We start from the raw sequence: 13,365 nt of genomic DNA, 5'->3' as shown, positions 1-13,365 counted from the left end.
CTTGAAGGAGATATGGAAGATGAAAGAGAACATGTTATTATATAAGATCCTGAAAAAGAAATACGTAGCCCACCTTGCAAAAGAAGGCATACAGACGAAATATCAGAACCAAATGCTGAGGTACCCGATTCCCTTCCAGATTTACCCGAATTTAAATAGTCCAGAACTTACCAACAAAGACAGTTCAGTGATAACATGAATCATGAATTTGGGAAAGTGCTTTTGTTTAGTGTCAGTGAAAATCGTGAAATGCCACAGCCATTTGAAATTTTTTCTTCCACTATTGGCCTAAGAGATTTGGTGCATGATATATTAATTCCTGAAAGTATTCGGTATGCAGAACAATCAGGCAACACATTCAGCACAAATGAAGATGAAATCAAGGCATTTCTTGGTATGAACCTGGTAATGGGGTACCATATTTTGCCAACATTTAGAAGCTACTAGGCAACTGAACCCGATTTAGGTGTTCCTTATATAGCTCAGATTATGCCACTACATCGGTTTGAAGAGATTCGAAAGTACTTACATTTTTCCAACAATGCAGATCAGTCAATAAAGGAAGACCGCACATACAAAGTGAGACCTGTAATTACCCATTTGAACAAAACCTTCCAGGAATCTCTTAGTGCCATTAGGGTTCAATCTGTAGATGAGCATATGATCAGAGTCAAAGGACATAATATTATGCGACAGTATGTCAAAAATAAGCCAGTAAAATGGGGTTTCAAAATGTGGTGCAGATGCGATTCGGAAACTGGCTACCTATCTGAGTGCGATTTATACACTGGCAATAAAACTCAGGTCCTGAACTAGGGCTTGGTGAGTCAGTAGTTCTGCAACAGACAAAAAAAAATGGTTCAAATGGCTCTGAGCACTATGGAACTTAACATCTGTGGTCATCAGTCACCTAGAACTTAGAACTACCTAACTAACCTAAGGACATCACACACATCCATGCCCGAGGCAGGATTCGAACGTGCGACCGTAGCGGTCACGCGGTTCCAAACTGAAGCGCCTAGAACCGGACGGCCACACCAGCCGGCTGAAACTGACAAAATCACTATCCGGACTGGGATGTGAAATTTACATAGATAACTTTTTTAACTCTCCAGCTTTGTAGTATTACCTTGGTTTACAAAATATCAAATCATGTGCAACAGTGCGCAACAATAGTAAAAACATCCCAAAGACATTCCCTCCAGACAAGGAAATGAAAAGAGGTGATTCATACAGTCTCAGTAGCAATGGTCTGACAATCCTCAAATGGATGGACAACAAGCCAGTTTTTCTACTGACTAATTTTATTTGCCCAATACCATGTACGACAGTGAAGAGGCGTCAGTCTGGTTCTTCTGAAAAGATCAATGTTCAGTGTCCGCTTATGATAAGAAAGTACAACAAGTGGATGGGAGGAGTGGACCTTATGGACCAGAAGAAAGTGACTTATGAGTTCGACAGGAAGGCAAAGATGAAGTATTATCTGAGAATTTTCTTTGATCTTCTTGACATTGGTGTAAACAATGCGTATGTAATATATTCAAAATTGGCAGAAGAATCAGGATTCAAATCAACACTATCATCCCTAGAGTTCAGACAATGCATTGCGAGAAATCTAATTAGAAATTATTCAAGTCGACAAAAGAATTTATCAACAGCAGTGAAAACATCAAGAAGGTTGCAGACCAGTTGCAATCCAAAGAGTCGAGAGCACCGAATGATAAAATCAGACTTAAGGAAGAGATGTGTTCATTGTGCTTCAAAGTATGTTGAAAATTGCACTTACAATATTTGTGAACAGTGTGGTGCTAATTTATGCTTTACTTCAAGCAGAAACTGTTTTGCAGAATTTCACATCAAATAGAAAACATATACAAAGTCTCTGTAATTTATCGATGTATTAACTGTAATGTGTTCTGTAACTGTCCCTTAAGGACCACAGGGACAAATACGTCCCAGCTTTTTTATTTTAGCAGTACAAATAAAAATGTTTGAAATAATAACATATTTTGTTCATAAAACCTCCAGTTACCACAGAGATACAAAAAATTTAATCACTAGCACTTTTGTTTTCTTAAGTGCCTGAAAGGGTACTCTGCAAAATACTAATGCGAATTCTTTACAGACGAATGGAAAAACTGGTAGAAGCCGACCTCAGGGAAGATCAGTTTGGATTCCGTAGAAATATGGGAACACGTGAGGCAGTACTGACCCTACGACTTATTTTAGAAGCTAGATTAAGAAAAGGCAAACCTATGTTTCTAGCATTTGTAGACTTAGAGAAAGCTTTTGACAATGTTACTGGAATACTCTCTTTCAAATTCTGAAGGTGGCAGGTGTAAAATACAGGGAGCGAAAGGCTATTTACAATTTGTACAGAAAGCAGATGGCAGTTATAAGAGTTGAGGGGCATGAAAGGGAAGCAGTGGTTGGGAAGGGAGTGAGACAAGGTTGTAGCCTCTCCCCGATGTTGTTCAATCTGTATATTGAGCAAGCAGTAAAAGAAACAAAAGAAAAAAATCGGAGTAGGTATTAAAATCCATGGAGAAGAAATAAAAACTTTAAGGTTCGCTGATGACATCGTAATTTTGTCAGAGACAGCAAAGGACTTGGAAGAGCAGTTGAACGGAATGGACAGTGTCTTGAAAGGAGGGTATAAGATGAACATCAACAAAAGCAAAACGAGGATAATGGAATGTAGTCGAATTAAGTCGGGTGATGCTGAGGGAATTAGACTGGGAAATGAGACACTTAAAGTAGTAAAGGAGTTTTGCTATTTGGGGAGCAAAATAACTGATGATGGTCGAAGTAGAGAGGATATAAAATATAGACTGGCAATGGCAAGGAAAGCGTTTCTGAAGAAGAGAAATTTGTTAACATCAAGTATAGATTTAAGTGTCAGGAAGTCGTTTCTGAAAGTATTTGTATGGAGTGTAGCCATGTATGAAAGTGAAACATGGATGGTAAATAGTTTGGACAAGAAGAGAATAGAAGCTTTCGAAATGTGGTGCTACAGAAGAATGCTGAAGATTAAATGGATAGATCACATAACTAATGAGGAGGTATTGAATAGAATTGGGGAGAAGAGGAGTTTGTGGCCCAACTTGACTAGAAGAAGGGATCGGTTGGTAGGACATGTTCTGAGGCATCAAGGGATCACCAATTTAGTATTGGAGAGCAGAGTGGAGGGTAAAAATCATAGAGGGAGACCAAGAGATGAATACACTAAACAGATTCAGAAGGATGTAGGTTGCAGTAGGTACTGGGAGATGATGAAGCTTGCACAAGATAGAGTAGCATGGAGAGCTGCATCAAACCAGTCTCAGGACTGAAGACCACAACAACAACAACATCAACAACAACAACATCAACAATAACAACTACTCACACCATGGAAAAATCTAAACAATGGGTTACCAAGGGAGAATCTGCACCAAAAAAGGCAACTCTTTTGGGATTCACAAGGGATAACCCTCATCAACTATCTGGAAACGGGTAAAACTATTACAGATGAATATTATTCATCATTATTGGACCGTTTGAAAACCAAGCTGCATGGAAAATGCTGACGATTGGACCGCAAAAAAGTCCTTTTTCATCACAACAATGCAGCAGCACACACCTCAGCAGCTGTGGTCACAAAATTAATGGAAATAGGATTCCAACTTTTTTCACAACCGCCCTATTCTCCACACTTGGGTCCCTCTGACTACTATTTGTTACCCAATTTGAAGAAATGGCCGGTGGGACACAGATTTTATTCAAACAAGGAGGTGGTTGCAGCAACTAATAGCTATTTTGCAGACTTGGACAATTACTATTATTTGGCAGGGATCAACAAATCGAACAGAGTTAGGCAAAGTGTATAAGTCTAAAAGGAAACTACGTCAAAAAATAAAAAAGGTTTACCCCAAACACGTAAGTAGTTTTTACTTTTGCACAGACTTTTCAAACACCCCTCGTACATCATGACAAACCAATACAGGGCTCAGGTCACAGTGCAAGACCATATCAGAGGCGACTCTACCCCTCCAGCCAGCCTCTGAAGAATAGTGCACATTTACAGCCAATAAGGAGCAAGCAGCCCTTAACGTTACGTCATGGTAAAAGCCAGCAGAGTTGAAGGGGAAATGTGAACAAAACTCAGTAACAAGGTGATCTGGGAGAGAAGAGATAGGTAGGATAGTCTGACCATGAGGTGCTGCAGGCTAGCAGCTGGGAGAGCCAAGGTTCTACATTTACATCTACATGGATACTCTGCAAATCACATTTAAGTGTCTGGCAGAGGGTTCATCGAACCACCTTCACAATTCTCTATTATTCCAATCTCGCATAATGCACAGAAAAAACAAACACCTATATCTTTCTGTACACATTCTGATTTCCCTTATTTTATTGTGGTGATCATTTCTCCCTATGTAGGTCGACGTCAACAAAGTATTTCCGCATTCGGAGGAGAAAGTTGGTGATAAGAATTTCGTGAGAAGATTCCGCCGCAGTGGAAAACTGCCTTTCTTCTAATGATGTCCAGCACAAATCCTGTATCATTTCTGTGACACTCTCTCCCATATTTCGTGATAACACAAAATGTGCTGCCCTTCTTTGAACTTTTTCGATGTACTCCGTCAGTCCTATCTGGTAAGGATCCCACACGGTGCAGCAGTATTCTAAAAGAGGACCGACAAACGTATTGTAGGCAGTCCCCTTACTAGATCTGTTACATTTTCCAAGTGTCCTGCCAATAAAACACAGTCTTTGGTTAGCCTTCCCCACAACATTTTCTATGTGTTCCTTCCAATTTAAGTTGTTTGTAATTGTAATGCCTAGGTATTTAGTTGAATTTATGGCCTTTAGATTAGACTGATTTATTGTGTAGCCGAAGTTTAACTGATTCCTTTTAGCACACATGCGGATGACCTCACACTTTTCGTTATTTAGGGTCAACTGCCAATTTTTACACCATTCAGATATCTTTTCTAAATTGTTTTGCAATTTGTTTTGATCTTCTGATGACTCTAATAGTCGATAAACGACAACATCATCTGCAAACAACCTAAGATGGCTGCTCAGATTGTCTCCCAAATCGTTTATATAGATAAGGAAAAGCAAAGGGCCTGTAACACTACCTTCGGGAATGCCAGAAATCACTTCCATTTTACTCGATGACTTTCTGTCAATTACTACAAACTGTGACCTCTCTGACAGGAAATAACAAATCCAGTCACATAACGGAGACGATATTCCATAAGCACGGAATTTTACTACAAGCCGCTTGTGAGATAAAGAGTCAAAACTCTTCCAGAAATGCAGCAATACGGAATTGATCTGAAATCCCTTATTAATAGCACTCAACACTTCATGTGAATAAAGAGGTAGTTGGTTTTCACAAGAACTATGTTTTCTATACCCCATGTTGACTGAGTGTCAATAGAAAGTTTTCTTCGAGGTAATTCATAATGTTCGAATACAATATATGTTCCAAAATCCTGCTGCATATCGACATTAATATGCACTTCACAAGCCACTCGGCTAGTTGACTTGACAGGGTGTATGTGTCACGTGGGCTACGCAAGGGAACAATTGATGCTGAGGTGTGGCCTACGGCCTTTACAGACCACCAGGCTTACATCTGCACCATCGCTCGACCACAACAGATGACATGGTGCAGTAAAGGCCCATGGTGGCATAGGGGCCATCAGAATCTCCCTCGTGTTGGAAGATTTCTTCTTGTCCTTTTGCAAGGGCTCGTGTGCCCCAGATTCTGGGACAGAAGAGGATCACGAAATCCTATGACCTGCTCCTTCACTCACCAGCTGGCATCCAGTTGCAGGTCAGCAGAGTCTTGGGAAGAGAGTGTCCCGAGGGACCCATTCCTGATAAAGAGTGCCAGAGTAGGGTGTTGCTTTTCCAGCTGGGGGCTGGCGACTGACATCCCCAGTGGATAGGGAGTCAATGCTCCCAAAGGGGATCTGAGGGAAGCAGCAGAATGACAACTGCCGACCACCAGGGAAGTGGGTGTAGTTGGGAAGCTCTAAGGGCTAGACGTCGAAGATATGAAAGGCGATGGCACAGTCACTAAAGCAGATGATGTCACTGTAGCAGTAGCATATATAGGCAACTGTATTCCTTCTTGGCCTCTTGATATGTGAGGTGGTCACATGTCTTGTATTCCTGAATTTTCTTTTCACATTGGTGCAGTCTGGTGAACAGATGGAATGGTGTTCCCCACAGTTGACAGAAATGGGAGGAGGGGCACAAGGAGCCTTCATGTACAACTGATGGCCACAATCCCTACAGGCTGGGCTGGTACTGCAATGCGGAGACGTGTCCAAATCACACACATTTGTTATGCTGCATGGGAGGAGGAATGTATGGCTTGACATCACAACGATACACCATCACCTTGACCTTCTCAGGCAATGAATCACCTTCAAAGGCCAAGATGAAGGCTCCAGTATATACTCAGTTGTCTGTAGGCCCCTAATGATCACAATGGACAAAATGCACACCTCGTCACTCCAAAACAGAATGCAGCTAGTCATCAGTCTGTAAAAGGAGATCCAAGTGGAAAATGATACCCCGTATCATATTTTGACTTTTACAAGGGGGTTATAGTGACAGGAATACCACCCAGCCTGTCGCTGACAAGCAGTGCCCATCATTTTAATCAGAATGTAACCACTTTTTATTTTTGAAATCACTGCCAATCCTAGAAATTTTCAATGAAGAACGAAGGCATTGTAGTCAAAAAGGAATCCCTGTCCATCTTAGGACAAACCAACTACTGTGGGGAGTATTTCTCGCCTTGTCTCTGGGTCCTACGTTCCTCCCATGGTATTGCTAGAGGGGGAAACATTTGCAGATCGTAGCTCTCCACATTGTAATATGTTCTATCTGTGGAAGAGACTGCTGGGGCTGTGCAGCCACCAGTAGAAGAAAGTTTAATTTGCTTCATGCACCTACAGGCTGGGCTGGTACTGCAATGCGGAGACGTGTCCAAATCACACACATTTGTTATGCTGCATGGGAGGAGGAATGTATGGCTTGACATCACAACGATACACCATCACCTTGACCTTCTCAGGCAATGAATCACCTTCAAAGGCCAAGATGAAGGCTCCACACGGGTGCCACCCAGTCACTGCAACAGTTACCTGATCTAGTAAACCATTTCCCAGTGTCCCCTTGCCCCAGCCATGACAGGCACATACTCTGTCTTGCGTGCTGCGTTTTGTATCTAGTACCACTGCAAGAAAGAAGGGTGCAAAGAGAGAAAGGCACAAAGGTGAAATATATGCCACACTGGTGACATTCTCTGCATGATATGCACTTCTGTAAAATTTAGAAGAGCAGTGTCAGGTCACACCCAACAAGGGAACCATATAATTAATAACGAAAAAGTGTATAAGGTAAGAAAATGAGTGCAAAAAACACAAACCAGATCCAAGCACAATCGTCACCAAGAAGACCATCCAGCAGAAAGGTAGAGAGGGAAAGAGAACAATAGAAAGATAGACTTGCAGCATGGAAAGGGAAGAAGTGCTGAAAGGATTGGGGCCCCACAGTGACCAGACACATACTCATGAAAGAGGTGTGGGTCCCCTGGAGCCAATAAAATTGGAGTTACTGCTAATGCACCACAGTTGTTACTCTGTGAATGAATTCCTCACCAAATGAAGTGGAATTTCTACAATGTAAAACTACCAGTCATATTACCTCACTTACTCTTTCTTCTACAAAAGTAATCACAATGATGGTCAATTTCATACGCAAAGTACACATTTTTAACATGTGTTATTTCATAAGCAAACATAGTTAATACAATGTTGTAAAATTCCTTCAAATAAATTTCATTAATATTGTCAAACATATTTAATGTCAAGCTAATTATTATTTGTAGTAATCAAATGTGATAAATTGTTTTAACCTGCAGCAGTTGCATGGACTATGTATGTAATACACTTGTGGAAATACAAGGATCTACAAGATAGCAACAATGCTTTGAGCCTCTGTGTACTTCAAGATGAACTGTTGGTGCGTCACCTCAGTTTTGTGTCAGCACTGGTAACATCTAGTTGTGCCACAGGAGTTCTCTGAGGTCAGCGAAGTATCACTATAATCCAACGACCAATTATATAAGCATTTCTAAAAAACAGTTTTTCTTTCTTAGTACTTTTTTTTTACTTTGATTGTTAGAATGTATTTATTATGTTGTTTCACAATGTATAAACACTTGGAATAATCATGTAATTTCATTAAATTTTACCATCATCATGGATCAGAGGCAAGAAGGGTGAATTCTAACCAGACTGGATGAGACTGAGAACAAAGAATTTATTCCTGCCTTTAGTTCTACCAATGATGTTCTGGAAGAGCATTCTGGCATTTCTCTGATGGAAAGTCAGCCATACACTTCGAAAATGACACAGACGAGTTCTGTGGATCACTGCTGGAACTACAGAAGAACATAAAATAAAAGTATTTGGAAAGTTTGTAATGTGTGTCAAACTCATTTGCCACGATCATTCCAACATTGTATGTCTTCTTTCTAAAACCTCGATGACTTTAGTATTTAACAGAATATGTATTTTTAAAACTCAATCACAGCAAATGATGTCAATTTAATTAAAATTGTAACATAGTATTATTTTTTTCCAAATAATGAGATACATTTTTATTTTTATTCATAATTTTTAATAATGGGATATATTTTTATTTTTGATTTGTAATTTTTAGTAAACATTGTTATGTAAGATACATAAAACACTCAACACAATTTTTTTTTTTTTTCAAAATTTATTGGTGTCCTTTGTTAGTTGAGGAAATGACAATCCATGTAATCCAGGGAATCACTTTTATTTCTTTTTAGAGCATGACCACCAATGCAGGTTAATGTTGCAATACATGTGTAACAGTTTAATGCTCAATTTTTTATTGATTTATCCTATATCTGCACATGGTGTTTCAGAACTAAAATAAATGAAACAGATATTGTTCTAGTGCCAATTGCAAAAGAAATCAAGGAGATATAAAGGTATTTTCATACAGACCCATATATCTTCAGAAATTAACTCAATAATTCAGCATTTTCTTGTAAAATTGTGATCTGCTTGCAGGTCTGCAAACAAAAAAGGGTAATACCTGGTAGCGTATGCCACAGCTGACATTATGTGCCAGAATAATTATCTTCTGTTTCCACAATATGTTGCAAGGATCAACTTCTTATGATTCTTGAGCATACATTTCCACAACCTAGAAGTTCCATATAACCGAATTAAAACATGATTAATAAGCACAGAGAAAGCAATGTTCACAGCAATCAAATTTCAGTATAAAAGTAGATTTATCAACTGAGATATGTGGTTATATGAAAGTCACTAGAACCATGTAAACCAAATTTAAGAAAGAGTGATACAAACTAATCATCATACCAAATTAAGAATATTAAGTCCATACTTAATGTTATGAGTGCAAGTGAACATAAAATTACATGAACAAGATGATAGAAAAAAATTGTTTCACGAGATTACAGTACAAAACCACAGATAGTGTGTGATAATGCAACTACTACCCCTCACCCCCCCCCCCACCACCACCACCACCACCACCACCACCACCACCGCCGCCAAAACGAAAAGGATCTTGGTTTTGGTTATCTGCAGCACAGCATGAGAACTCAATCAGTTTCGAAAATCACATAAAGAAGGTGAACCTTAAGGGATGTAGAATGAATAAATGTGTATATTAACAAAAGACAAGGAAGTCATACAATCTGTATGCCATATCAACAATAAACAATCATTATACCACTAAATGCTATTCACTTTTTACGAAAGCTAAATTTAATTGAGTGAATTGTAAAACTGCTAACTTGTAAAGAAAGCTGCTACCTCTTCCGTTGTACTGTATAATGACTGTTCCTCTGTTATCTGTAGATTAATATTTAGTTGATTACAGTGGTATTTTTCAAAGAAAACCCTAGCTATACATGTCAGTGCTGGGTCATATTTACTACAGACCCTACACTCATTTGCAGAGCACCGACACTTTCCACATAACAGAACTTTTCACTCTCTGAATCCAGATTATTTGTAGAAACAGCAGCCAATGACATGCTGTTATAATTTTATTATGTATTGGTTGGGATTCTCAATTTCTTGCTTTATGTTTGATGGGAGCTTCTCGAATATCTGTCCAACAGTGTATGTGGCTCCATTCTGAACCAAAGACAAGGAGGTGAAGCCTTCAGTAAAACTATTTTTGTTTATCACTGTAAAGAGGAGGCATTGAATCACAGATCACAGACAGGCTCTCTCTCTCTCTCTCTCTCTCTCTCTCTCTCTCTCACACACACACACACACACACACACACACACACACACAAATATGACCACTTTCTCTGGCCACTACACTGCAGGCAGCAACTGTGCCTGATGGTAGCAGCAATCTGGTGGTGTAGGTAGTGGGGATAAGGAGGATGTGTGGGGCAGGGTGCGGGAGGGATAGCAGGGTAAGGGTGGGGAAGTTACAGGACTGCTTGTACTTGCAGGAGCATGGAGGGATATGGGGACAGATTAGGACCGCTACGTGCAGTCAGGAGGTTTGAAGGGCAGTGGGGAATGGGGGGAGGCAGGAAAGAGGAGAATTAGAAAAGGGGGAAAAGGACTGGAGGGTGCGTTGGTGAACTAGAAGCCTGTGTGGTGCTGGAGTGAGAGCACGGAAGGGGATAGGTAAGTGGAAGCCACAGAGCTTATGAGAATGTAGGATGTATTGCAGGGAGAGTTTTTACTTGCACAAGTCAGAAAAGCTTGTGTTGGTAAGGATTCAGATAGCGAAGGATGTGAAGCAGTCACTGAAGTGAAGCACAATGTTTTGGGCAGCAAGTTCAACAACTGGGTGGTCCAACTGTCCCTTGGCCTGTTTCAGTGGCCACTCATTCGGAGAGACAGCTTATCAGTTGTCATGCCCACGTAGAAGGCAACACATTGGTTTCAGCTTATTTTGTAGATCACTTGACTGCTTTCACATGTGGCTGTGAATTTAGTGGGATAGGTGATGACTGTTACTGAAATAGAATAGTGGTGGTGGTGATTATATGGGACACGTTTTGCATCTATGTCTGTTTCTGGGATATGAGCCATGAAGCAAGTGGTTGAGAGCAGGGGTGAATTTGGGTTGGACAAAGATATTGTGTAGGCTCAGAAAGCTGAAAGCTTAAATGTACAGCAGTCACACCTGTCTTCAACTCAACTTCTCCTCCGCATGGTGAGTATTGTTGTTATTCCATCCTCAACTTTCCACTGTTTGTAAATTATTTTTGTGTATTGCTTGTGACTACATAACTCACAATTTTGCAACAAAATCATTAAAGAAAAAATATACTGGAGAGTGAGGGTAAGAATTCCAAGACATTTAATAAGGTTTCCGCTATATGTATAGTTATGTTATCCTTATTGCTAGCATCTGCTGAAGAAACAGTTTATATGCTTTAGATGCACTGCTCCAGAAGATACTGTGATATGTGATTCATTCATCTCATTACATACAATTTTCAAATCATTTGTTTTGATGTATAGGAGACATGTCAAGGTTTACAAAAGAAACTTTTTTCTCTTTTATAATAGAAATACAAAAGTTTACATTATATTTTACATTTCTAAGTTACAGCTACACATGTACATAAAATAATACATGTAATACAATCCCTGTGTTCAGCCTGTGAAGCTGACCTCAATGAATTCATCAACAGAATAACAACACTTTTCCACCAGAAGAGTAAAGAGCAATCTTTTCAGTGAACCAAGCTCCATCTTAAATATATTACTGCCTTTTATTTTATTGAAAATTTTTAACCCATATACTTTGGCGTTTGGGCATAAAGTTTTAAACAATGTGTTGGAAGTTTGAACTTATCTCTGTGGTAAGGGCTGTAGTTGTGCTCAAAATAGAAAGTATCTAGTGCATGTTGATTTTTATATAGGAACACCACCACCTCATATATGTAAAGTGAGGGGATAGATAGTATTTTTAAATTTTTTAACAGTAGTCAACAGAATTCGCGTTTTTTCTTAAAACACAAGTTTCTAATTACTTTCTTTTGTAATACTAGGAGCCTAGTGACATTTGCTGAACTTCCCCAGAAGATTATACCATAACGAATAACTGACTCAAAGTAGCAGTGATAAACTATATTTCTGGTATCCATGTTGGTGACACCTGACAAAATACACATAAAAAATGCTAAGTTGTTCAGTTTATTTGCTAAGTCATCTATGTGTACCTTCCAAATCAAATTTTTGTCAAGTTTTAGGCCTAAGAACTTCACGTGGTTTGCTTCTGTGATATCCTGATCATTGCAAGTTATCTTTATTTCAGTCCTTTCTACTGATTTAGCTTCAAATTGCATCATTTTGGTTTTAGTTACATTTAGTTTTAGTCCATTTTGATAGAACCAAGATTTGAGTTTTTCTAGAGTATTTTTGCTTTTTCTGGAATACTTTCAGATACCTCATTTTCAATTACAACTGATGTATCATCAGCAAATAAGACTGAATGAACATCAATAGCAAGTGGTAGGTATTTACACAAAAAAGAAACGGATAGGGACCCAATATCAAACCTTGAGGAACTGTTTTCCAGTCTGAGGAATAATTGGCTCCATTTGAAGTTAAAATTACTCTTTGTTTCCTACCTGACAGGTAAGAGCTAAACCATTTTAAAGCAGCGTTACCGATTCCATACATCTGTAATTTGTGGAGGAGTAATGCATGGTTCACTGAATCAAAAGCTTTAGTTAGATCACAGAATATTCCTGAGACCTTTTTACCCTTATCTAACGTGGAGCATATTTTTTGGATAAACTCATTTATAGCATTCACAGTGCTATTACCCTGTTGGAATCCAAACTGGTTTTTAAAAATTATATCATTTACAGCAAGAAATTTATTAATTTGTTTTGCTGCAATCTTTTCAAACACTTTAGAGAAGACCGGCAAATGAGAGAGAGGGCAGTAATTCTCCATAACTTCTGTCGATCCTTTTTTGAATAGAGGTGTGATCTCAGCGTATTTCAATACATTTGGAAAGCATCCCTGTTCAAAAGATTGATTTATAATAATTGACATTGGTTGAGAAATAATATTGTACACACACTTGATTACAGATGATGTTATTTCATCCCACTCATGTGAGGTTTTGTTTTTTAGAGACAATATTTCCTTTTCCACATCCCTTTGGGTGATTTTTTTCAAACTGTTTAAAAGATGTGTTCTGGCCATTTTCCAAATTTGTGATGCCTTGATAGAATGTCATATCCACATTTGATCTTACTATATTTAGGAAGAATTCATTGAAACAACTTGACAT

The 13,365-nt window shown here is 39.0% G+C and overlaps 1 protein-coding gene and 1 long non-coding RNA gene across 7 annotated transcripts in view; one reads left to right on the top strand and one right to left on the bottom strand.

The window, feature by feature from the left end:
* LOC126091886 (uncharacterized) overlaps window positions 1–13,365 on the top strand; it is a 403,209-nt gene that overhangs the window by 254,077 nt on the left and 135,767 nt on the right. The gene's annotated exons all lie outside the window — the stretch shown is intronic.
* LOC126091885 (F-box only protein 22-like) overlaps window positions 1–13,365 on the bottom strand; it is a 486,064-nt gene that overhangs the window by 438,601 nt on the left and 34,098 nt on the right. For all 5 annotated transcript variants that reach the window (XM_049907173.1, XM_049907177.1, XM_049907180.1 and 2 more), the window contains exon 2: window positions 9,142–9,252. In XM_049907173.1, coding sequence (XP_049763130.1) covers window positions 9,142–9,167 — 26 coding nt within the window. In that variant the 5' untranslated portion in view covers window positions 9,168–9,252. The remainder of the gene's footprint in view (window positions 1–9,141; window positions 9,253–13,365) is intronic.

This window comes from Schistocerca cancellata, chromosome 7, assembly GCF_023864275.1.
Source record: "Schistocerca cancellata isolate TAMUIC-IGC-003103 chromosome 7, iqSchCanc2.1, whole genome shotgun sequence".
NCBI classification, from domain to species: domain Eukaryota; kingdom Metazoa; phylum Arthropoda; class Insecta; order Orthoptera; family Acrididae; genus Schistocerca; species Schistocerca cancellata.
This window is presented reverse-complemented; position numbering and strand designations above follow the sequence as displayed.